Here is a 26,015-nt window from a genome sequence, read left to right on the forward strand (position 1 = left end):
GGCATCACTTTGATCACCTGCATGCAAACATATGTTTTTGACAGTTCGATAATCATTAAGTTTTTTTTCGTTTTCTAAGATATTCGATTATCAGACTAAATTATAGAAATCAATGGCGTGCACAAAACTATCCTCTGGACTGCAACTTCTGAATCGTAATTGTGGCCATCGTGTTTTGGCACAGTCTGTCGCCATTGCTTGTCGCAACTACAGCAGCACTCGTAGTGATGTAGAAGAAACCACCCACACTGGACAAGTGAGTGATGTTAGGGTGTTAGCGTATTACGCAAACGTTATATAGTATATTTTTTCTGTTTTCTTTTTGAATCTACAATGGCATTAAATTTATGTTCTAATAAGGTTTTCGACAAGGATGACTACCGTAATGTCCGCTTTGTCAACGCAAAACGATATGTAAATGAAAATTGGGCCATCAAATTGATCGATGAAGTGCCACCAATCGAGGTTACCGAACGCGTTGTTTATTGCGATGGCGGTGATGCTAACTTGGGTCATCCGAAAATATACATTAATGTGGTAAGGGGATGAAAGTGTATAGTTTTTGGATCACATTTTAAATTAAAGCCTTATCATGGTATTATTATTTACTTTAGGATAAACCTGGACCTCAAATCTGCGGATACTGTGGTCTGCGGTTCGTTAAGAAAGATGGACACCACCATTAAATATTTGCGGAGACAATGAAACGGAATACATTTTTTAAGATAAAGAGCTAAATGAATTATTTATGGTAATAAATAGTTTCAGTAACAACAACAAAAATGATGCGAGTGTGACATAAAGATATAATTTTGTTTTGGAATTGAGCTAAGGGAATTTTAGGTTGATCTTGTTATTGAAGCGGCCGCCCCAGCCGCTAGGAGAGTCCGCAGTTCCTCACTGTGCTCATGACATATCAATTGATAAGATTTTTCCAATATCAATCGTCCTTCTTCAAGGAAAAGCAAAACTCCGAATGTATAAGTGTTCAAGTGAAAAAGCTTCTCAGAAATCATTGAACGTTCGGAAACAGTATGAAACTGTAGGTCTTTCCATTTGAGGAGTAGGAGCTCGGACTAACACCAAGCAACAACTTTTCGTATTAACAGCAGTGGCAATAGAGTCGAGAAAAATATCTCAGAACGGGATTTCATTTATGATTTTTAGTTTTTTTTATTTGTTCATGCTTGAACTTTTGAGAAAAGTAGTTCCAACGTAAAATATAGTACTCCATATTTTATAAAAGTAATCATGTGTGGAAAGAAACATTCTGATTATTATGAAAAATAGAATTAGACAGCGTATTCTTTTACCAAAAAAAAAAATTAAAATAACTCATTCATTATATATGTAGCACAAAATAATGCTTAAATAATTAATATTTCGTTGAATGGTCCTTGGCAATGAGTACTTCTGCACACTTATGAGGCTAAGAGCAAACCGAACGTGTACAGCTCTCAACGAGAATAGCCTTTTCAGTATTTCAGAACTTTTTGATATTTGTGAAATTCTTTTGTCCTACAGATTCTTTGGCATTTGCACAACGATTTTCAATGGGACTGAGCCGCCCTGCTCATCACTTCAACCCCGTTTGAATTGAACCAATTTCTTGCAAACTTACTGGTATGCTTTGAGTCGTTGCCTTGCATATACATACACCCATGTCAGAGGCATTTTTGAACTGGCCAATACAGGTGATTTTCCGCAAATTTTATTCTAGAGAATTATTAAGATTTAGTTCGTCTATAATATTTTTGTTTTCGTTTTTAATAACATAAAAAAATTTCAACTGTTGTTGGCATTTTGAAATTTCTGTTTAAAATAGGCGACCATCTTACAAACAATGGTAGTAGTAACAAAAACATAATTTTTCAGTAGCTAATATAGAAAAATTATTTTAGATAATGACTTGGTACAGGCCAATTGAGGTTTGATATGAAATATTGATGTCAATCTACTAAAATTGACCTTAAGGGGATATATGCAGTTAGAATTTTCAAAAAATCTATTTTTTTTTTCTCTTAATGTACATATATTCAAGAATACCCACAGAAAATTCAATATCGGCCCGGTGAATATTTTCGACGTTACACGCAAATTTGAAAAGGCGTTTCAGAGAGTTTTTCAAACTTTAAACGCGTCTTTCTCAAAATTGTGTTTTCAAAGTCGTTGACCTACATTACACGAAAACGGCTAAATCGTCTAAACCGTTAGTCTCAAATTTTAGCACGAGCTTCTGAAATATACTTTTTAGCAATTCATTGAAGATTTTTATATTATATTTTTTTATAAACAATTTAAGGCCGAAATTTTGGTCAAAAATCGATGTTCTTGTTTTTTGAGAAACCGCCATTTTGCTAAAAAAAAATTTGGTTTTCCTACGTTTATATCATATATATATATATATATATATATATATATATATATAATTGACGCGTACACCCTTTTTGGGTGTTTGGCCGAGCTCCTCCTCCTATTTGTGGTGTGCATCTTGATGTTGTTCCACAAATGGAGGGACCTACAGTTTCAAGCCGACTCCGAACGGCAGATATTTTTATGAGGAGCTTTTTCACGGCAGAAACACACTCGGAGGTTTGCCATTGTCTGCCGAGGGGCGACCGCTATTAGAAAAATGTTTTTCTTAATTTTGGTGTTTTCACCGAGATTCGAACCAATGTTCTCTCTGTGAATTCCGAATGGTAGTTACGCACCAACCCATTCGGCTACGGCGGCCGCCTACGTTCCTACGTTTAATTACTAGATTTAACCTTACTTTAACGAAATCTGTTTGGTTTTTAAATTTCAGAGATATAGTGGTCACCGCAAAATGTCCTTTTTGAGAGGAGCTGGAAAATTCGCTTTTTTCGGTCTTCTAACTGCTATAACCCCTTAAAACGTTTATTTCTTTAAATATTTCTGTTTGCGACTCAGAAAGACAATTTCTAAAGCCCAGAAGTTACATATCTGAAGATAATCGATCAGCAAAAATCCCATTTAAACACACCTACTGTTTCAAAGGGACATTTATTTGGTGAGTATCGCACAAATTCATATGCAGTACATAAACCAAAGAAGTTTATGTCAAACGCACTTTATATCGATCTATTTTTTTTACAATATATTTCAATATGAATTCCTCAAATTTTTTTAAATATATGCTAAAATTTAAAGCATTTGCAAAAATTCAACCGCATCGCTTGCGCAGTGATTTATCAGAAGTAACACACACGGGCCAGGTACGTAGAAATAACCTGATATTTATATATAAATATTGCTTATCGCTGAATGAACTTACAAAGGTATGGGCGGAAGATGATTATCGTAACGTTCGTTTTACAAATGCCAAACGTTGGGTTAACAAAAATTGGGGCATGAAATATGCGCACCAAATAGAGCCCATCATATGTTCTGAGCGCATAGTTTATTGTAATGGCGATGGCCCCTTAGGACATCCAATAAGCTATATATGTTTGGTGAGTGTAATCCAAATGATTTGAAATTGCATATTAACGGAATTGTTGCGTTTTTTAAGGATAAGCCTGGAAAACACTGGTGTCATTATTGTTTGAAATCATTCATACGCGAGCAAAAGAAGAAGTGAAACACAATAAAATATTATATTTTGGATACCTGTACTAAACTAAGTTTGAACATTTGGAACACTTTTTAATGCTAAAATCAAACACAAGCTTAATTGCACACGTAAATATATGAAAGTGTGTATGTATTTATTATAAGCAAATACATACATTTTTATAATATTATATATTAAATTATATTTGAGTATCTAAATATATAGACCAATGAAAATTTTGCTGAATAGTTCAAATTAAATAAGATATTTAATTTTTAAGAAGTCATTCTTACCTTAATTAATTTAATCGGTACAATAAATTTAGATATATTGTATAAAAATTTAAGAGCTTCCAGCACAAATGAAATGCCAATCATTTAAATTTGAGCACACATACAACTCTAGAAGCATGCATTAGATTTGCAAAAATATAGAATTTTGTCAATAACTTCCAAATTATATTAAACTAATATTAAAAATAATCGTGTTCGACAACACAATTTTTCAAGTAGGCCAAAAAATCATTCATCACTCAAAAATTGAGAGAGTAAAGTGACAGTTTGAGAGACGTTAATTTTTTGCTTACGAAATTTAAAACAGCAAAAATTATCCATCACAAAAATATGTATATGATCTTAAAGAAATTATTGAACTTTTTGTAAGCAAACAAATTAATTTTTTGATGAATCTGGTATTTTGTGCACTTTCGCTCTTGCGCCGCTTTAAAGGTTGCTGTTTATAGGTAGAAACGATAAAATGCAAAATTTATCAAGAAAAAACATAAGTACGTAAAGTATATTTATGGTAGTTTGTATACAAACTCAGCTGATATGTCTTCTTCTACCGGTTTTCGCAAGTGATGGCAAATTTTCCATTCATTAACTTTTTGTTGCTTTCTCTTTGGGAGAGAATTTTCGCTTACACTCCTCATTTGGATTGATGGCCAATTTGGTTATCGAACACAATAATATAATAACGTTATAAAATAATAATCAAGTCTTTATGGTTGCCAATTCTCATGATTATAGGTATGTAACAAAAATGGTAATTATTATTATTTATAACTAAAAATAACATGCGTCGTTGCGCCAATGAAAATGAACATGTATTTACTTATATTTAGGATATAATATACATAGCGTATAAGTGTATTTATTTATGTATGTATTTTTCAAAAATTTTCTTTGTTCTTGCACTTTAGATGGATTTCATTGAAACTCAGTACTGCAGTATCCCAATATTAGTTGTATCACAAATACTGGACGCATTTGAAAAACAATCATTTGGATAAAATCTTTACTAGAAAGCAGCCACACATAGGAAAATCCATATCACGAATTCATTCGTGCTAACTAAAGAATCAAAGAAAAAAATACTTTTGCGTAAAATTCATCGCTCTCAAGGGCCCCCTTTTCACCCGCCGTCATTAAACATATATAGTGTCACTTTGGTTCCTTCCTTATTTCAGTTTTAATGCAACACTCGAAATTCCACATAAATTTCTTAGTCTGTCGCGACATGAAGGTGCATCGGCCTGAAGCCATCATATGTGTGCCTATATATGTTAAACGTACAACGTTTTAACAAATAAACAATTCTCCATTTCTTGCCCTCTCCCTGACACCAGCGTTCACACTATAATCCTAGTGTCCTCACATATATATGTAGGTTTATTTGATTGACGCGGAGAGGCGGGTTCCGAAATAAATCACACAGTTCTGCTTGCACTCCATGAAGATGCTCGTAATCAAATTAAAACATTAAGATATACGAAATAAATTTCATGAAAACAGTACAGAACCAGTATAGAATTGTACACCAGAGATAGTAGATGAGTATGATTAGCATTCAAATGTGCACATGATTTGCAAATCGCTCGCAAATCGAATTTGCATCAATTTATGGGCTAATTTTAATGCCAAATTCATCTGTATACGGTTACCATACTGCTCCTGTATGTATTTCGGTTGTGGTTTTGGATGCTGCGGTCATCTGTGTTGTTGCTATCACTTTTGTTGCCGCTGCTGCTCTTGCAATGCTATCTGCTATCTGTAGCCTCAAATGAATTTCATCTAAAACACCAAACACTTAACGATCTAGTTACTAGTACATAGTATATCTGAATTTGAATATAGACGTGTAATAAGTTGCCAGCAAGGTTTCGGCCAATAAGCACCACTGGTCACCAGAGGTTCCGTGGTACGGCGTAACCTTCTTTTGTTACAGAAATATTGCGATCTGAATATTCTTCCATTTTGGTACTGCTGCCCTCCTTTTGCTTAATCGTCCCGGATCCAGCCGCGTTGTTGTAAGCGGTAACCGTTTCAGATTTTCCTTCAATGGTGCGTGTTATAGTTGTTGTTGTATTGCCTTGAGAGTCCTTGGTGATTTTGGTAGTCTCATAACTACCATCCGGTTTTCGTATGGTATTCGACATGACGCTTTGGCTGAACATTTTCGGCCCCTAGAGAAAGATAAAGACAACTTGTTTACACTATAATATATAAAATATCTATGAACACACAAGGGACGAGTACCCTCACCCAACGATTTTATCTTGAAAAAGCTTCTCTTAAAAATAATTTGCCGTTCGGAGATGGTATAAAACATAAGACCATAAGACTTTTGGTGCATGACTCCCATTCGGAAGTGCGTAAATTTGAGTCTCCGTGCATGAAACACCAAAATTATAGAAAAAGTTTTTTCTAATAGCGGTCGAACGTATTTCTGCCATAAAAAACTCCTCATAAAAAATATCTGCCAACTCCGAAGGCTTAAAACTGTAGGTAAAAAGGATTGGTGTAAGCGCCAATTATATATTTATCAGTTTGGGTAAAAAGAAATCCATTATTTTCTCGGTAGATGGCTGTAGTGATCGACATCTCGTAACGCATCGATCAAACGCCTTTAAGTTTATGCTCGTTGTCAAGGTCACATTTCACACTAAAAAGATTAGTTTGCTGTTTTTATTTGTTTCATTCAGTTGGTTACAGGGTTTTAACAATGGAAGTCAACAAAGACAAAATTCGGTATATTGCATTTTAAAGTTTTCCTTTGATAAAGGCGAATGTGCAGCCGGGCCGCTGAAATTGTGAATGGTGTTTATGGTCCTTTTTTTGTTAAACAAATCAAGGGCGGCATTCGGGCGAATGCACACAGTAAGGAGAGTCCGCAAATCTTCAAGCGCACTAAACTACGAATATTTGGTTAGTGTACCGTATCCAACCCCCTATTCCCATGGCAGCCGGTTCTACGTTACCGGAATGACTCGGGGTTTTCCCGACCAAGGGCTGCCGTCCCAGTAAACTAGCCCTGTCTAGTGTACCGTATCCCACGAATATTTGGCTCATGCGTGAAGTCCATTGTTGTACGGAAGCGACAACAGCATAGAACCGTGTACGATGGAAGAGTCTTGTCGAGGCGCTACGCTCCCGAGAGGAACAAGGAAAAACAATTTATGGTGCCGATACTGCAACAGCTAATTACGTGCCGATTCCGTTCAGGCATTTTTGATGTTAAAGAAAATCACAGAAATAATTGAAGTTTGTAGTAGTAGCATCGTCCATGAGCTAAAGATCGACCATAACACAGATTTGCGCAAAAATTGTACGCAAAAATAATGGATTTCTTTATCCCCAAACTATATAAACGGCTTCCGAATGTCGTTATCCGAGCCCAACCTCCACTCATTGCAGACGAAGAGAGCCCGCGCTGCTTTCGCGTAATTTTGTTATGGGTACTGTAGCAGGTTAAACCCCTATCTACCCAGAATAGGCACTGCCTTAATCAACATAAGTTCGGCGTGGATATTATTTCTAAAAAAAAAAATGTATTTACCGTTGAAGGTTGTGATGACTGGCAAACAATGTAAAGGACGTTATGTTCAACTGATTCAACTATGGTGTAATCTAATCACTCAAAACTTTATCAATTTAGCTCTTTCAAAATATACCTGATAAGTTCCCTCGAAAACTCCTCCGCCAAATGGTGTCGGCCCACGTGGAATCATGGGTGTCATTGGTGTCATCATTTCCGGACGTGGACCAGGCATTCGTGGTTGCTTCGGAACATCGTCATTATCAAGAGTACCATGTATTCTACCCAAAATTTTTTCCTCGTCGGTCAGTTTCCGCTTAGTTATAGCAGTACGAAAAGCTTTGTTGTCGTTGCGGGGCAAAATATTCGGCAATTCTTCATTCTGCGATAAGCGTTGCATTAACGAATGCAATTGATCAGCGTAAATTCTGAGAATATAAATTGCGGTGAACATTGAAGTTTTACATCTTATTACAATTAAAGATCAGAAATTTACGTACTCTCCATCCAAGTCAGTATCCATGATTTCACCTTTCTTCTTTTCAAACTCCTTCAATATGTCAATGTTTTCAAAGCCAGGCTTCAAAAAGTCCTCCTTCAAATCTTTGTCAATCTTAACATCATCACCTATTTCAATTTTACAGAAATTCATTGAAAATTAAAAATGTATATGATTTAGTTCTGTCAAACTTATGCAGCCTTCAAATACCTTCAAATTCACTCACTGCCTCCAGGATTTGCTGCATTTGACGCTCAAAGTGTTTCTGCAATTCTAAAGGATTCGTAAAGATTTGGAAAGCAAATTTGCGATTATCATCGAAGAGTTCGTCATCCGTTTCAGCTTCTTCGAACCACTGCGGCTTACGAAATTCGTCCTTTGCTGTTACCCTACCAAATTAGAGATTAAAAAATATAAGCAAATACGAAATGTAAAAACCGAATATAAAAATAAACGTTGCCCGTTTTATTCTCCTTTTTATCTCAAAAAATATACCGAAGGGTCCTGCTGATACAGATTAGATGTGCAGGATTTCTACCGGGGATATATTAAATAAAGGCTTGTTTTTTCGAGCAATTTATTACGTATTCTAGAATGCAGCACAAACGGGTCTATACTCGCTAATTAACACGAACCAACAGACAAAACAATTAAAAATAAATACTAAATTGGAAGCATAATTTTCTAATTTTTTATTTTTTATCGTTATTCCTTATTTCAATTTATAGAAAAAATTAATGTTAAAATTGTCTACTGGAACAAACTAGCATAAAAATTAAACAAAGCGATCTACATTTTCGAACTTTCGTTACGACTTATTGAGCGCATTCATTGAAGCTCATGAGACTAGACCAACAACAATATTCTGTACGTTTGATTTTCAAAGCAAAGTATTGAGAAACTAAAAAACAAATAATGAATTCGACTTGTTTCGTTCTGAGCTGACAGCCACATGGACACGTCGAAAGAAAAAAAAACAACTCAGCTGATTTACCAACACCACCTTTAATAGATTTGCCTTGGACTTATAGCTCTGTTAGCGAAGACTTATGTTTCACTTAGTCTTCATAGAAACTTAGAGGTTGTTACTCAGCATGTCATCTCGATTGCGTCAGCGACATTTTCCATCGTCCATGTTTACAATGTTTTGTTTTGCTTATTTTTTGCGATTCTATATGCTTTTCATTTGTATGTTATATTTGGAAGAATATTATTCAAAATAAATAGATGGCAGCATAATTATTTTACGGCTCTCCTTTTACGTCACAAGGGATCAAGGGGATCAATCCCCCCCCCATGAGAAATTGAAACTAAAATTTTTGAAAAATTGTACTTATACATGTATATGCGTTCATTTCTCGAAATGCCTTCAACCTTTTTGCAGTATGACATCATTTACATCACTTTAAAATGAGATTTCGAATTTTTAATATGTTTGCATATTATCAATGTAATTTTTCAACTTTCGTTGCCTTTGAGTCGTGAATTGCAAAAGGTTAATTTAGATTTGCCATGGATCTCGCCAAAGATTTGCGCGAGGAAGTAAAAAAGATTCGCGCAAAAGAAGACGCTTTTTCTGCAATTTACGAAACTTCGAAAAAAATTGCTGAAAATCTTGACATTGAGATCAAACACAAAAGAATAGCGCGCAGACAAAAAAAATTGAGAAAATCCTAAAGTTCAAAGCAGGGAAGATTATTTTCGTGTGACAGCGTTCAATCCTTTTCTAGATTTTTATATCGTGTATCTTGGAGAAAGATTTACCAAACATGGAAATATATTCGAAGGATTTTCGGCCCTATTCAAGCATTATTTGAACGAAATCGACAAAGCAGCTGATAAATTCTTCAAAACAGTCGAGTTTTACCAGGAATTTCTCACTGCGGGGCCACATGCTGTTCTTGTCGAATTAAAAGTGTGGAAGAGATATTTAATTCGTAAAGGCGATATCAAACCTGGAAACTCATTGGATGCACTTGATCATTGTCCAGAAGAAAATTTTCCGAATATCAATGTGTTGCTAAGGATATTAGCTACTATACCAGTATCAATATCTACTGCGGAACGCACTTTCTCTAGTTTGAAATGGATAAAGGCGATTTTGAGAAACACGACAAAAGAAGTAAGTTTCTTTAAGATCTGAATCTTTTCTCTAAGATCTATAAATTTTATTACAAAATTAGACATTTATTTTTGTCTCTTTTTTTTATTGTAGGATCGCTTGAAAGGATTGACTGCTCTAGCTATTCATCATGATATTCCAATCACAGCTGATGAAGTCATAGATGAGTTATCGAAGAAATCCCGAAAACTTGATTTTCTTCTTTAATTGATGCATATTGAGGGCATCCAAGTAAAAAAATTTATCCGTAATTTTTTGTTTGTTTATATAGAGTATGGTAAGTGATTCCCATGATTATGGAAAAAGAAAACCGATAAAAATATATTGAATGTAAAAAAAAGATATTGTCAAATTATATCCCCCCCATCACAAAAAGCTATCTACGCCACTGATGCTATTAATTGTTGATTTAAGTTTTGTAAAATTATGTCTAATAATACGTTCACATATAAGTAGATGATTTACTTTTTCGCGCTTAACTAAAAATTCGTAATTAAAAAACGCGATTTCCCATACAAAATTTCTCTCCCAAAATCTAAGATTATAAAATAATCCTAGATAATAACGATACTTTTTGACATATAACCCTGTGTTTTCTGCGTTATCGATAATTACTATTACGAATGTAAGGAGAAACATCAAAATAAAAACTAAATGAAATGGATGCCGGCAAAGAAAACAGGTCTGTAAACATAAATCTAATAAAATTTTTGTTAAAGCGTGTGTCCATAAACGTATTGTCCTCTTATTACTTATTATAAAATGTAATATAGAATTTCCCCATTTCCGTATTGCTGCCATAATTTTTTTGCATCCTCAGTAAACGTCGCATACAGATTTTCTCCAACTGTTTATTGTTAGCAGCCAATTGCGCAATTAAATTAGCTATTCCTTCTCCTTGTATTTTCTTCATATCGTAAGTAATAATTAAAGAAACCAAAAACACCGGAATATTCCACCAAAATAATTTCTATGAAGAAAAACTTCTCAAAGCAGTATTGACAGCTGATTGTCAATTTTGCAGGTAATCTGGCATATGTGAACGGGTAGATTAATTTGGTGGATTTATAGGTGATTAATGCATACGTCAACGTTTTATAAGACTCGTCTAACACAGTTTTTAAGCTGCAATATAATACGACCACCGATATTAAAACTTTAACTACGTTCGTCATTCACGGAAGAAATTTTAACTGGAATATAATCGTAAAAAGTCAGTTGAGCTACCAATTCATGTGAAGTGAAATTAAAATTTTCATTGTTCAAAAGTTATTAAAAAAATAAATACTTTTATAATGTTAGTTTAAATACCTAGGGCCAAATTTACATTTTTCTTTGCACATGGTAAATTTTATTTTATTTTTTTAACTATATTTTGTACAAAAACTCTGTGCATATTGGCAATAACTTAAATTGGGAATATTCAGTATAATGCCGCAATGCTTTAAAAAAATATTGTAAAGGCGGCATAAAGGGGTGTATCCCCATTCTAAAACTGAATACCGTACCCTCTGGAGACCTAATCGTTTTTAGTAATTTATCGTTAACATTGTGTAATTTAGCGAAAATTTAGTGTTGCCAGATTCACAAAAAGGATTGCGTATGCAGGTAGGATTTAACAGAGACTACAAGGGCGTTTTTCCCGCGTAGGAAGCCTTCGGCCGCACTTAAAAAAAAAATAGCCCTCAATAATTAAAACGTGTGTAGTATTGAGACACGATAACCCCCATCACCATTATCAACACTGAACTAAAATACTTTATTTTTGGTCGTATTTTTTTTTTCATTCGCCGGCGTCCGGCAACACAATATTGTTGTTAGCTCTAATGAATTGTTATTCTTGTTTAAAATTGGAAAGTGTTGATATTGGCTATGTTCAGAAACGCATTATAATGCGCAGTACTTGCAGCGCTGGCAGCACTGTCAATGTGACAATTCATGCAACTGATAGATTTGTTGAAAAATTGCAAATAGATTTGTTGCATTTATGAACGCGCTGTGCAGTAAAATGGAATTGTTACTAAGTTTGGTCATGGACGATGTATGTGAAGAAAAAACCGATAGTCTTTTATTAAATTTAAGAAAAAAAAACCGTGTAAAGCTTAAAAGAAGGACATATCTTGTCAAAAGTTTAATCTCTTTTTTTTATTTGTTTATATGCGATGAGTAAATTAGAAAATTTTCGCTGGGCGATGTTGCTATGTTTTTTTAAATCTTTATTCACTTTTTTTACTTCATCTACGACCTTAGCCCAGAGCACGCTCTTTTTCCTCCTTCCCGATGTGAACTCGTTCTCCATGCTCAGTCGGACTCTGTAATTTTATCTCCGATGTACTAAAGTAATCACTAAAACCAAGAAAAGTATAATAAAATAAAGTTAAAATATCGTATTTTTCATCAATTTTTGTATTAAAAGCTAAAATAAATAATTAAGTACCCACTTTTCATCAGACATTGTACTAGCGTATTTATTGGCAGTGTGAAAATGTTTGCTGCAAATAATGCACGACTTTTGATACAAAAATGACGTTTAAGAACGCGTTGCATTTGTAGTACTGCCATATTTGCATTTTTGAACGCACTGCTCACTCTGAAATGGTATGTTGCGCATTATAATGCATTGTTGAACATACCCATTGATAAATGCATTTGCATTTAATATTCATTGAAATATTTTTTATACACAAATGAAAAACGAGTGAGAACACGTGTTGCTGTATATTTAATGAATTGAAGTGAGGTTTAGAAATAAATGTAGCGCATAGTGCCAAATTATACTTATGCTACTCAAGGCACATTAAAGAAAAATAATTGCAAAACTATTATTCCCAGACAGTTGGGAGGTACGAAGGTTGTTCAGAAACGATTCCCTGATATCTCCAATAAGTACGCATCTCCGTGTAATTTCAAAATGAAGGTTCTGTTCAACCAGTTCGATGGCAAAAATCCCACGGCTGGGGCAAATGAAAATATAGAACACAACGCCACAAGTTATTATTGCACGATAATCCGTTTCAGTCCGTGCGCAAGAGAGCGGCTGCTCCGATGCCTTGGACTTACGAAAACTATTGTGAATGAAATATGTATATAGGGAAGATCATTGACTTCTCCCCTTCAAAATTTAAATCGTGCAAGGTCCTAAGCCTAACGATTACAATTTGAGTAAAAATTTTTACGAGATAAAGTTGGAGCGATTTCGGACGGTAAACACTATCTTTTGAAATGATGAAGCTCAATTTCATTTAAATGGAAGTGTAAATAAGCAAAATTCTTTGAAAATTCTTTGTGTTATTTAAATAAACTTTTAACATTCGTTATTATTTTTAATTTAGCTTTTAATTCCTAATTCTGACACATTGCACAATTGACCTTAATTTATGAGCGTTATTTCTTCGCGGCCGATTGCACATACTCGGCAAAAATTGTGCGGATTTGCAAGCACTCTTCTATATATACAATATAATTGGCGCGTACACCCTTTTTGGGTGTTTGGACCGAGCTCCTCCTCCTATTTGTGGTGTGCGACTCCGAACGGCAGATATTTTTATGAGGAGCTTTTTCATGGCAGAAATACACTCAGAGGATTGCCATTGCCTGCCGAGGGGCGACCGCTATTAGAAAAATGTTTTTCCTAATTTTGGTGTTTTCACCGAGATTCGAAGCAACGTTCTCTCTGCGAATTCCGAATGGTAGTCACGCACCAACCCATTCGGCTACGGCGGCCGCCAGCAATCTTCTAGTCAACGTAAAATTCACTAACTACAAAATTCAAAGAAACCAACATGCGAATTTCCTTCTTTTCAGATTACTGGCAGCTCTAGCTTTTCGCTAAATAAACAACTTTAACAAATTATTTAAAAACTATAAGTCTGCATTTATACCACCTAGTATGAAAATTAAATGCAAAAACGTTTATCAATATCATCACTTTTCAATTTAAAACGCCTGCAAATGAACATAAAAAGAAGGAATAAAATACGAAAAAAGATTAAGTATTCCAGCTCAGTATTAATGATGGGGATGGGGTTTTATCATGTCTCCATATTACTCACATACATATGACGTTTTTTTCATTTATAAGGGTATTTTTTGATACACTTCTCTACCACACCTTTTCATATTTTTTCCAGGGGGCAACTATAGTTGACCGGACTGTTCCAGTGGCGTAAACATGGGAACATGGGATCAAGTAGATCGCTCCCTATGTAGGGTTGATGTTAAATAAATAAACAAAACAAGCTGGTAACACTCGAAGGATACATTATGCGCAGCCTCCGATTATTGTCCTGGCCAAAGTATCTGCACAAATACATACATTGCAAATTATCGACCGTTTTTATGTTTTTCCTTTTTCACATGTAGAAATAGTTTGTCCAAGCACATAAACTTATTATCTATCGTACTCCTTCATAATATTTGAAGTACATATGCATATGTACTTATTGCAGCTTTACTTACTCGTCCTTGCGCTCAGCTTCATCAGGCTTTGCAGAGTCCTTCTCGTTCATTTTGAACATTTTACGCAATATATCCATTTTTCGCTTTTTCGCAGTTTTCAAGCACCGCTGCAACGCACAACACAAGGGAATCAAATAAGAATAACCACACAATTAGAATTCAAGCCCAATTTGCTACGATTGCTATTAAGCCTCGAGTTGCACTATTTCGCCACCCACAATTGCGTCCACACACCTGCTCCGCTGCAAAATAATTATTTACTATTTTTTTTTATGCGTTGATTTGAAATATTTTTCTAATTTTCGATTTCACTGTAAGAAAAAGAATTTGCTCAAAATTTTCTCTACGCTGACACTCTTTATCTTTCCAACTTCTACCTACCGTTCTATTCTCTAGTTTACCCTTTGCTGTTATATTCGCCTGTTAGTATTGCTGAGTGTTGCATGACAGCTCTTTCTTGTCATTGTGCGCTTGTGCACTATTGATTGTGTAAGTGGCGGTAATGTTTTGGGAAATAATCCAGCTGATAGTTTTTATTTTGGGAAATTACTACGCGATTTCCCAAAGCGCTATTGCCAAGAGAGGGTGCAAAATTAAGAACAAGCTCTGAGTATTTGAAGGTCTCAAACCTTTTCTGCACAAACGGTGAATTTTGAATATATAAAAAATTGTTTTTCCAAGTTTGAAAATTAAAAAAAAAACATACACTTATCTCGTTTTGTCAGGCCCCTTGAAGAGAAACTAAAGGGACTTTCAAGTGACGCGCCTAGATGTTGTTTCAAAATAAAATTTGTAAAAATTTATATTCTTTCAGTTTTCACTATTTTTATTCAAAATACGTCACCTTAAAATTATATGTGAAAAATTATATTATTTAAATGTCCACTATGAGCACGTCTACAAATAAACAGTCGACTCATGAATGACTAATTATTGAGAAAGTCGAGATGTCGATGTTTTAGAATGTTGAGGAACATTTTGCGCTACAGCAGCAATATTCTCAATAGAACGTCCTGTTCTTGCCTGCCAGTCCTTTTTCTATCCTTGACAGAATGAGTTTCTTGAAATTTTTGCACAAATCTCTGAATTGTCGACTCATTCGGATGATTATTTCTTAAAGATCGACCATTTTCATAATAAGTTTCAATCATTTTAACGCATTGTTCTATCGTGTAAACATATATATCTGTTTACTTGAAAAATGTCAAGGATGACATAAAAAAGGTACCATCTATACCGTTTACAGACCATACACGAGGAACGTTGCTACAAACCAAATTTACAAACATGGCTGATAGCTGCCGTAATCGTGTTTCAACCATGACGTTGAAAGAAAATTATATGTACCCGTCGTATCCGAATGAGTTGGTAATTGACTACCATTCGGAGTTCGGAGTACGTAGGTTCGAATCCCCGTGAAACACCAACATGAAGAAAAAGTTTTTTCTAATAGCTGTCGCCCCTCTTCAGGCAATGTCAAACCTCCGAGTATATTTCTGCCATGACAAAGTTCCTAATAAAAAACAAAATATCTGAATATTAGAGTTAATGGGATATATATAAATAATATTCACTAGGAAGACGATATAACGTTAGTAAAAAACAATTTCCAAGATCTCCAAACTATTATAAACAAAGTAGAAAACCACAGCAAAGACTTCGGGCTAAATATAAATATTGATAAAACTAAATTTATTATTGTAAATAAAAACAGCAGAGACTATTCCTATGCAAGACTAACCATAGGGCGCAAAACAATAGAGAGAGTAAAGAATTTCAGGTATCTGGGAGTATGGCTGAATGACCAATAGGGCCATAATCATGAAATAAGAGGCAGAATAGAAATGGCTAGAGCGGCATTTATGAATACTAAAAATATTCTGACACGCCGGGACATACCAATTGTGTTGAAGACAAGATTTTTAAAATCTTATGTATGGTCAACACTCTTATATGGATGCGCAGCCTAGACATTGCAAACCATAAGCATACACCGGCTAGAATCTTTCGAAATGTGGTGCTATACAAAAATGATGAGAATATGCTGGAATGACAAAATATCAAACTACAAAGTGCCAAATAGAATGCAAACCTCATGTTCCTATGCTAACGGATATGAAAAGAAGAAAAGTCTCCTATTTCGGAAACATAACAAGAGGTGACAAATACGATCTTTTAAAACTGCTGATACAAGGACAAATTGAAGGACAAAAAGGATTTGGTAGGAAGAAAACTACGTGGCTAGTCTACATCAAGGAGTGGACAGGTCTCAAAACAATCGACGAACTAACAGTGGCAGCGAGAAACAGACACAAATATAATGACATCATTAATAATATGACCTGACAACCGTACGACTAAGATCAGAATGATGTTTCCCGATTAAGCAGAAGAAGAAGAATTTGATGCGTTTTTATTCAAATAAAATCTCTCACAATAATTGCTCTGAGTTTGACGACGGGATTACTAAACCAGAATCACAAACTTTGTTTACTCGCTTACGCGTTTAACTTACGACTGAATACCCTATGCCTTTCTAGCATTGTATTTGTTGTAACGGTTGATGGTTTTACTGTAAATTTATGTAAATTTATGTATATTTATATATATGTACATATATGAGGTCACAAAACTAGTAGGCCGAACTGTATTAGAATTAATTTTTAGCTACTGAAATATTCTTACAAATATTAACAAACAGTTCATCAGGACGAACGGTTGATGGTTTTACTGTCAAAGAGCTCGCAATACTTTTTAAAAAATTTGATCAAATTATTTTATCTCAAATCATGGATAATAAACAATTGGTAAGTTAAGAGAAGAAATTGTGCTTTTATATTGTAAATGGGTTCGCTTTAAAAAGGCAATGCTTTTGAATGTGCCTTACTTGTGATCAAAATTAAGAAGAGCGTGATTAATAAGGGGTAAAGCTATTTGTAAAGGGTATGGCCATAGATGACCAAGTGAGTTTTAAAGAATTACACAATTATATATTATAAAAATTTGAATGCGACATTCAGTTTGTATCAATATTAACTTATCTCTTCTATTTCCTATTTTAGCCCACTTCTTCAGGCAATGGACAGACTCTATGTGCCAATTGTTTTTTGTTTGAAAGTTGCTCATGTTTACATGAGCAGAACAAAGCGATGTTTATGGCATGGATGAAGAGACAAAGGGAAGAATCTAAGCAAGGAAATACTGAGCTTGATAAAAAAGTGAGTGAAATTAGTATTATCATCAAAGAATGGGAAGAATATCAGCAAAAAACTGCTGAGCTTAAGCAAAATATAATAGACCTTAATAAAAAACTGAGTGAAATGAGTATTATCAACAAAGAATGTAAGCAAAATAATGCTGCGCTTGAAAAACAACTGAACGGCCTATCAAAAATGCTATTGAAATTGGAGAATAAGGATAGGCGTAGGAAACAGCAACGCCGGTTCCAGCAACGTCGTTTCCAGCATCGTCATTCCCAGCTGCAACTGGCCGTAAATGCCGCAGGAGCGAAAAAACCGCGCAATGCAAATTGTACAACAACCATGAACAATCAACCATCAGCTCCACACGCAACAACTGAAGAGGAATCGGCAGCTTTTGAAGAAGAACCACATGAGAAAGTGCTGGATGAAGATATTATAAACGATATTATATTTGCGGTCACAACCAGGAGTGGAGTGTCTGAAGAGGAAGTTCGTAATACTATCGCCGCAGTTTGCGCCGAACAGAGAAAATTGTGGGAAGAAGAAAATAAGGGAAATATGGACTAGAAGATAGTGAAATAGGTACCAAAAACGAAAAAAAAACTACCAAAAGTTAAAATTATATATTTTAAAATATTATACAAGTAACTGCAATTAAAGTAAAAGGTTTTTCAATAAGGGCGGGTAGATGTTGAAATGGAATAAAATGGCGTTTGCTGTGTGGCACGTAGCGCCGTCCTGCTGGAACCACATGTCCTCTAGGTCCATATGGTTGAATATGGGCCATAAGAAATTGGAAGGGCCACCACGTCTACCGAAAAATGGGCGCAATGCGCGCAACGTTTGCGTTAATGAACACTCATTTTGATAATAAAGTTTTATCATTTGAACGTGCTGTTCAATCGTGTACCTTGCCATGATGATTTGCCATAAACAACTGAATAATAAACAAAAGATTTGACAGATGTCACCAAAACAAAATGGCTGCCACAGGGCGCCAAAATCGACTCGCGCCAATTGAAACCCCCTTTATAATAAAGATTACTGTACGAGAACATTATAAATACTTCTATACTTTATTATATAATTTGAAGTACCATTTTTGGCTACATTTTGGTTAAGGACAGACGGACAGGAAATTGTGAAACTTTCAGCATAAATATCTTTCAACGGCCACAGTGTTGGTGGGAACAAAATGGATAGGCGTTTTTAAGAAGATGAGTTCAGGTCTTTTAAAACCTGATAGACACATTCATTTAACCCATTTGAGGCAGCACATATTGTTGTCGATCATTCCAACAATTGTTGAATTCTTGTATTCTATCATTCTTGGTCTGTAGTTTACTTTAGCGAAACGTAGAGGCCTAATATAAAATAATAATAATTATTATTATTTATAGGAGATATATAAAATATAACCCTAACTTAATTAGCACACTGGCTACAAGGGCCTTCAGTGCTTAATGACTATTTTAAAATGACATTTCTAATTTTACAATTAAAATATGGTCTGATATATTAATACATTTCATCTAATTGTATACTTTAATCACATTGTCAAAAATTAAAATAATAAAAAACGGCAAGATACTAAAAGTAAGGCGAACTGAATAGTGAAGGTGGCTTCTTCCTAAAAGTTACTTTATTTTTCGCGATTTTGACAAGTCAGGCTCTTTTTAATGCAAAATAAGCAAAAGGAGGAGAAATTGCATGTTTGTGAAAATTCAGTGAATGCCTTGGTAATATTGAGATTTTTCATATTTAAACTAAACAAATAAGGATACAGAGAACGTTAAATTTCATTAACGTTCTCTGAAGGATAGAGAACAAGGTTGCGCCTTCCGAATTCGATGTGTCGTAAGAGTCCATGAATAAGCAAACAAAAGGGAGGGGAATTACTTGTTTATGAAGAAGAAGAGTAGGCGAAAGCAATGGAAACAACCAAACACAAGAAATTATACGCATACATACACACATTTTCTAGCCACGGCGTCTTTCGTATAAAAGCGCAAACAAACTGCTTTTGAAGTAGAGCTGGGAATCCATCGATGGTTGCTCCACTCGATATTTTTTCCATCGATGGAAAAAACCATCGATACTATCGATGGTTCCATCGAAAATTTAAACGAGTTATTCAACATATATATTTTGGTGTCGTTTTTCAATATTACAAAGTTTCAAATATTCAAAAAGGGTCAACCAAAAGTATCAGAACTCATGACCTTGTCTATAATCATCGATACGAATTATCTAGCGTATAATTTAACTACTATAAGTTAGCCCTTTATAAATTAATTCCATCGAAAATATATTAAAATGATTTTAGCTTGTAATTTGTGAATGTTCTTTAATATAAAAACAAAATTTATAGTTTCAAGTTAAACTTGAAGATAAAAAAAGGGTGACTTCTCGTCCTAAGTCCAAAAAACGAAAACAAAAATCTCTCTAAGCAAAAACAAAACAAAAGGCGATTTCCAAACTTAATGCTAATGAGAGGTCCTTATTGTACTATGCAGCGGATAGCTGCTACTCTTAAATACTACAAAACAAAAGGTGATTTCCAAACTTAATGCTAATGAGATGTTCTTATTTAAAAAAAAAAACAATTCGTTCCAATATCACAGTTATTTTAAAGTAGCCATTGATTTTTGTTAATAAAAACCAATGTGTTCACTTGTTTAGGTTTTAAACATGCTCTCCGTTCCGTCACAATAGCTCCTGTTTTACTAAATGTGCGCTCTGATTCAGTTGAACTTGCTGGTATACACAAGAATTTTATTGCGCATTGTCCAAGTGCAAATAAATGTTCCTTGTTAATCTGTATTGTAGAAAGTACAATTATGAAAGTTGTTAAAAAAAACTACACTTAACTTACCTGCCAATATTGGAGCGGATCGCTGTCATGAAGAGTATTGCGCTGCTCCATATATTGGCGAATGGTAATAATTGAGTCCGCCCGTGAACTTTTGTTTTTTTCTTTTATTTTTCCTGCCATGCATTTAAATAAAAATGGAGTCTCCTCATTCCTTGGCAGTTCCTCTGTGGAATTTTTAGATCTCACGTCCTGTATTATAGTATGAACCTCTCCCTCCAACATCAACATGGCCTGCTGGGCATTTGACGGATTTTGGAAACCCTCCTTTTTGAAGCGTGGGTCAAGAAGAGTTCCAAGGCGTGGTGCTGATCTATTCTCATATGAGAAGAGCCTTTTTTTTTACGTTGCTCTGTAAAAACTCGCAAGTTTCTCTCCCTACAGGTGTTAACATCTGCTCATGGAGCTCTTCCAAACTTTGCGATAAGGCGAACATTGCAGGAGCAATTAATGAAATTGTAACGCCCTTTGCAGCAGACGCATGTTTTGTGGCTTTTTCGAACGGTTCCAAAAGCGAGCACAAGTCCTTCAAAATCCGAAATTGATCCTCTGACAGTGGAATCGGAGCATTATGGCATCTTAAAAGGGTGCCAGTTAGGGGCTCTCTTGTCCGCAACACTCTCTGAATCATTTGTAATGCGCTGTTCCAGCGAGTAGGGACCTCTTGCAATAGAGAGCAAGGATTTTCGGTGCCTTGGGCATCTTTGAACTTTGCATAAGCAATAGCGCTACTCTTAAAATAGGACACTATTCTTTTTGTGATTTTTAAAACGTTTTGCACATTTTCCAGATTTAAAGCATCTTGCACAACAAGATTAAGAGTGTGCGCAAAACACGGTAAGTGTTTCTTTTTCAATAATTCGCACGCTTTAATCATAGATGCTGCGTTGTCGGTCACAATGGTGTGCAGTTTGTCGAACACTTTCCACTCATCGCATATTTCACGCAATGTGTTGGCAATATTTAGACTTGAATGGTTTGTCTCATCCATTAGTGGCTTTGTAGATAGCACTGCCGTCTTAAGCTCGAAATTTAAAATAAAGTGACACGTTACAGTTAGATAACTAACATTTGCACGAGATGTCCATGCATCTGTTGTGATAGCGCACGAGTCAACGGAGTCAAGAATGCCCTTCAATTTCTCCGTCATACTCTCGTTCATATTTTTAATATGCGTGTCCCGCAGAGTTTTTCGACAGGGAATGACGTATCTAGGGTCCACCACCCTCATCAAGTTTCTAAGTCCAATATCTTCGACAACGCTAAATGGTTGCAAATCCGTTGCAACCATTGCAGCAATGGCTTTGTCAATTGCTTCCTTTTTGGAAGATGTTGGACCGTAAACGTCTGTCCGTGTAAAATATCGCTCTAACTGAGAAGACGTAGTTTCGTTATTAACTTGCTGGGCAAGAGGGTGGGCCCGTTTTAAGTGCTCTAACAAGTTGGACGTGTTTCCGCTTGTCTTATATTCTTTGCCACAATAATGACATTTAGCAAGTTGTTTGGTTTGCAATTTGTCAAAATGTGTCCACACTGCGGAAATACACTTTTTGCGCTTAGGCTCCGGTTCAGATTTTGAACAAGATGGTTCATTTGATGATGTTGGAGAGGTATCATGATCTTTTTCTAAAAAGAAAAAAATTCTTAAAAATTGTCCTGTAATTGTTTCTTTTTAAAATGCTTACGGGATGAGGTCAAAAACTTGTCCATTTTACCAGAGGAACTGCCAGGGTACTCTAATAGAATAAAAGTATACCTCTATGTAAAGAAAGGCAGAAAAAATTAATAATAACAAAATCTTCCTATATATTGCAATTTACTTACACACGTGTTGGAACCAAAAAGAAATTCGATATATCGACATCGAAAAATTTCCATCGATTTATCGCACTCCATCGGTTCCATCGATAATATCGATGGTGCCATCGATGGTTTTCCCAGCTCTATTTTGAAGGCTTTATATTAATTTATGCATTCACAATTTAACACACTGCACTTCGTTTTCAATAGTTTGATGGAATCCTATGAAAAAGAATCTATCGAAGAAGCAAAATCAAATGATGTTAAGTTCGTCTATAGCAAGGTGGATTTAATAAGGTGACAGCATTCACCCAGCTGAATTTTTCGCCGTAGGTATGGCTTACGTCAAAATGATATGCTTTGTTTGTATGTATTGGTAGGTTTACACTCGTATGTTTACATTTGCTTGCTGATTTTGACATGATGCTTGCACCAAACGCAACAACAAATACATGTAGGGTTTTACTTATATGTGTTTGCTGTCACCTGTAATAAATTCGCCTTGGTCTATAGCACACCGAATAGGGACATTAAAGGAGTAACTAGTTTTGCAGTTGCCTCCATTAGCAGAAAATTATGCAGGTTTCGGTGTGGAATGCTAAATAAAATAAATCCGTAAACGACGTTTACTGAGGTTTCAAAAAATTAATCTCAGATTTTGGAAGAGAAATTTTGTAAGGGAAATCTTGTTTTTTAATTGCGAATTGGGGGTTAAACACGGAAAAGAAGATCATCTACTTATATGTGAACGTATTATACATAATTTTATCTTTCAAAAGACATTCTGATGCTATTGTAATTAACTTACGAAACTGACTTCCTGATAAGTAAAGGGTTTCGCAATAGGAGGGGTTATTCTCGTAAAAGATCAATGGTTTCCTTGCTTGTGTGGCACGTAGCACAGTCTTGTTGAAACTAACACTAGTCCAGATCAATACCACCCAATTCCGGCCATAAAAAATCGTTAATCATCTCTGGATAGCGCAATTCATTCACCGTAACTGTTGCTCCAGTTTCATTTTCGAAAAAGTAAGGCCCAATGACTCCGCCGGACCATAAACCGCACCAAACAGTCACACGTTGAGGATAGAGGGGGTTTTCAACAATAACTCTTGGATTTCCTGAGTCCCAGATACGACAATTTTGCTTGTTGACGAAGCCACCGAGGTGGAAAGGGGCCTCACCACTCAAGAGATTTTTCGATGAAATTCCGGATCATTTTCATGCATTTCAACGACCCAATCAGCAAAGACACGACGTTGTTGACGATCGGCCGGCTTGAGTTCTTGTGTTAACTGGACTGTATAAGCCTTAAGGCACAAACCTTTATATGACGTTTGTGGAATGCCTAATTCCAAAGAACGGAGAGGAATGGACAAGCCTGAGTTTTCTTCAACACTTTCGGCTACAACAGCAGTATTTTCGGCTGTTCTTGAGCGACGTGCACGGGTTTTATTCTTCACATCACTAACTTGTCCCAACAGCTCGAATTTTTTCACCAATTTCTGTATTGTGGTTCGACAAGGTGCTTCACGAGGGCAACAAAATGTTCGATTTTTACGAACCGTCTCTGCCAGATTTTCACCATTTTTATAGCGATTATAATTTTAATAATTTCAGTGCGTTGTTTAAGCGTGTATCGTTCCCTTTCTATTAATGGCATAGTTTTTACTTGTCAAATATCTAAAAATGACTGCTTCAAAAGTGAAATCTACCGAAATAGCGGGCTATTCAAAATAACACATGTTATTGGAAAGCCCTTTATATTTAATTTGGTTAGCAGAGGTTGATCTGTACGTACATACTAATGTGTGTCGAAAAGTTTATCAATATTGTATTTGGTACAACTATTAGTGCATTTAAATAGCATAGATGACATTGAATAGTTTGAACACCAAAGAACAATCTGCCCTTTATTTCCTGATTCTCCTTCAAAAAGCATTTCATCATGTTTTATGCATTTTACTAATCACTTTAAACACAAAACAGAAAAAGAATGCACAAATGCAACCCAAAAGAAAAGTTATTTCAATACAGTTAGAACAACAAACATTACAGTAAAAGCAATAATGGCTTAGATGTATGCACATACATTTCTGTAAATCATTTCAGGCACAAAAGTAAAGCACGATCGCGCGCACATTTCAGGATCCGCTATTAAAACTAAAAGTTGAAAATCCGCGCTTTTGCATTATCTATTTTAACAATAACAACAACTAAATTCACACATACATATCTACGTGATATAATCTAGACGCAATGGCTACTGGGACGGAGGACTTGGAATCCATTTTGGCAATAAAAGAAGTTGAATATATCGTAAGAAGATTGAAAAGACTAAATACAACTGTCGAAAGATCAAAAATGGATATTATTAATGAAATTTTATTATACGCTTTGAATATTGATGCCAAAAATAATGCAAATACAAATTCTGAGGCAACCTCCAGCACAATGGATGACAAACCGAAATCGATTCCAGATAAATACAATGAAGCAATAGTTAAGGAAATATGCGGTGAGGTGAATACCAATATTAAGCAACTTTTTGGTATCCATCATTGTAATTTAGATAAAGAAATTATCAGCATGAAGGTAATAAAACAAAAGCATAAGAAATCGTTGAAATTATTTGGTGAAATGTCCACTATTATGAAACGTCTTAATGATGACTTCATAGAGGATAAAAAAGAGTTTATGGTATCGGTTAGGAAGGGAACTTATCCAAAAACAGCATCGACCAAATCTGCAACTTATCCATTGCGTATTGATAAAGATCCACCAATCATGGTTTTGGGACCTTATGGTACCGAAGTTCCGGAATCAGAATATGCAAAAATCCGTTGGACTTCACCAAAAGGTGCGACACGTATGCTTTTTGGTCTAGTATTTGATTACTCTGCAGTATTGTTGGCATACTTCGCACATTCACTATTAGATCCTTATAAGATTTCTGATATTGAACATTGCGTAAAAGTGAACACCAAAGGTGCGGATAAAGAAATACGCGAGGCTATTGCTAAGAAAGCTTATGAAACACAAAAGAAATACATGAAATTTAGAGCCAAGATTTTGAATAATTTTTAATGTGTGTATCCTAATAATGATAACTGCTTACAAACTTATGTAATTTAACTTATATAAAATAATTTATATGATTAATCTTCAATTAATAAACTATCAATAAACTATAAAAACAAAAATATTTGCAGGCTTAAGGATTTTTCTGCGTATATTTACCATATGCATAGGTTTATATACATATGTATATACAAATTCAATTTTTGTGAGTATATATTAACGAAAAAAAATACAATAATAATTTATATTAACCCTTTGAGCGTTTATGTCGAGTATACTCGTCCTGAAATGATGGCATTTTTTGTTTAATGACGAGTATACTTGACACCAAGAGAAAGAAATTCGCTTTGTTAATTATTTTGATATTTTAGAAAACAAAACTACACATATATTTATAATTTTGTCACATTTTAGAATGTATTACATACGTAACCGAATAAACCTATTTAAATCATTCAATTCAATTCCTTTTAACACTTTGAAGACAGACGTTTTCGTCGACTATACTCGTCATCCCCTAAAGATATAAGCACACATTTTCAAAATAAAACAAAACGCTTAAAAGGTTAATACGAATTAAAGTGAAGGAA

At 34.9% G+C, this 26,015-nt stretch overlaps 6 protein-coding genes across 8 annotated transcripts; 4 read left to right on the forward strand and 2 right to left on the reverse strand.

Annotated features, from left to right (window-relative positions):
• The first annotated feature begins 42 nt into the window (after window positions 1-42).
• On the forward strand, window positions 43-803 carry LOC128863297 (NADH dehydrogenase [ubiquinone] iron-sulfur protein 6, mitochondrial). Its single transcript, XM_054102403.1, has 3 exons — window positions 43-256; window positions 361-537; window positions 615-803. The coding sequence occupies exons 1-3, from the start codon at window positions 113-115 to the stop codon at window positions 684-686; spliced, it is 393 nt and encodes a 130-aa protein (XP_053958378.1). The 5' UTR covers window positions 43-112; the 3' UTR covers window positions 687-803.
• Window positions 804-2,946: 2,143 nt separating this feature from the next.
• LOC128864827 (probable NADH dehydrogenase [ubiquinone] iron-sulfur protein 6, mitochondrial) lies at window positions 2,947-3,709 on the forward strand (the record flags this gene model as incomplete). Its single annotated transcript, XM_054104585.1, has 4 exons — window positions 2,947-3,031; window positions 3,172-3,236; window positions 3,300-3,473; window positions 3,533-3,709. Coding segments are annotated over 4 exons (393 nt in total), but the record flags the coding sequence as incomplete, so codon positions are not given.
• A 132-nt stretch (window positions 3,710-3,841) lies between these two features.
• Window positions 3,842-15,085, reverse strand: LOC128864180 (uncharacterized). 3 transcript variants are annotated; one of them, XM_054103712.1, is made up of 6 exons: window positions 14,851-15,085; window positions 14,470-14,780; window positions 8,100-8,278; window positions 7,891-8,017; window positions 7,527-7,818; window positions 3,842-6,038 (listed from the first exon to the last, which is right to left on the reverse strand). In XM_054103712.1, the coding sequence occupies exons 2-6, from the start codon at window positions 14,544-14,546 to the stop codon at window positions 5,757-5,759; spliced, it is 957 nt and encodes a 318-aa protein (XP_053959687.1). In that variant the 5' UTR covers window positions 14,547-14,780; window positions 14,851-15,085; the 3' UTR covers window positions 3,842-5,756. The 3 variants fall into 3 exon arrangements, with proteins under 3 accessions (XP_053959687.1, XP_053959689.1, XP_053959686.1); XM_054103714.1 differs by lacking the exon at window positions 14,851-15,085 and having other exon boundaries at window positions 14,470-14,576; window positions 14,704-14,841; XM_054103711.1 differs by lacking the exon at window positions 14,851-15,085 and having other exon boundaries at window positions 14,470-14,841.
• A 2,080-nt stretch (window positions 15,086-17,165) lies between these two features.
• LOC128864182 (uncharacterized) lies at window positions 17,166-18,337 on the forward strand. The gene is made up of 2 exons (XM_054103716.1): window positions 17,166-17,276; window positions 17,532-18,337. Exons 1-2 carry the CDS (start codon window positions 17,259-17,261, stop codon window positions 18,237-18,239), a joined length of 726 nt encoding a protein of 241 aa, XP_053959691.1. The 5' UTR covers window positions 17,166-17,258; the 3' UTR covers window positions 18,240-18,337.
• Window positions 18,338-19,885: 1,548 nt separating this feature from the next.
• Window positions 19,886-22,296, reverse strand: LOC128864179 (E3 SUMO-protein ligase ZBED1-like). Its single transcript, XM_054103710.1, has 3 exons — window positions 22,230-22,296; window positions 20,548-22,170; window positions 19,886-20,490 (listed from the first exon to the last, which is right to left on the reverse strand). Exons 1-2 carry the CDS (start codon window positions 22,252-22,254, stop codon window positions 20,864-20,866), a joined length of 1,332 nt encoding a protein of 443 aa, XP_053959685.1. The 5' UTR covers window positions 22,255-22,296; the 3' UTR covers window positions 19,886-20,490; window positions 20,548-20,863.
• Window positions 22,297-24,429: 2,133 nt separating this feature from the next.
• LOC128864181 (uncharacterized) lies at window positions 24,430-25,884 on the forward strand. Its single transcript, XM_054103715.1, has one exon. It carries the CDS (start codon window positions 24,604-24,606, stop codon window positions 25,429-25,431), a length of 828 nt encoding a protein of 275 aa, XP_053959690.1. The 5' UTR covers window positions 24,430-24,603; the 3' UTR covers window positions 25,432-25,884.
• The last annotated feature ends 131 nt before the right edge of the window (window positions 25,885-26,015 follow it).

Source organism: Anastrepha ludens, chromosome 5 (assembly GCF_028408465.1).
Source record: "Anastrepha ludens isolate Willacy chromosome 5, idAnaLude1.1, whole genome shotgun sequence".
In the NCBI taxonomy this organism is placed as follows: domain Eukaryota; kingdom Metazoa; phylum Arthropoda; class Insecta; order Diptera; family Tephritidae; genus Anastrepha; species Anastrepha ludens.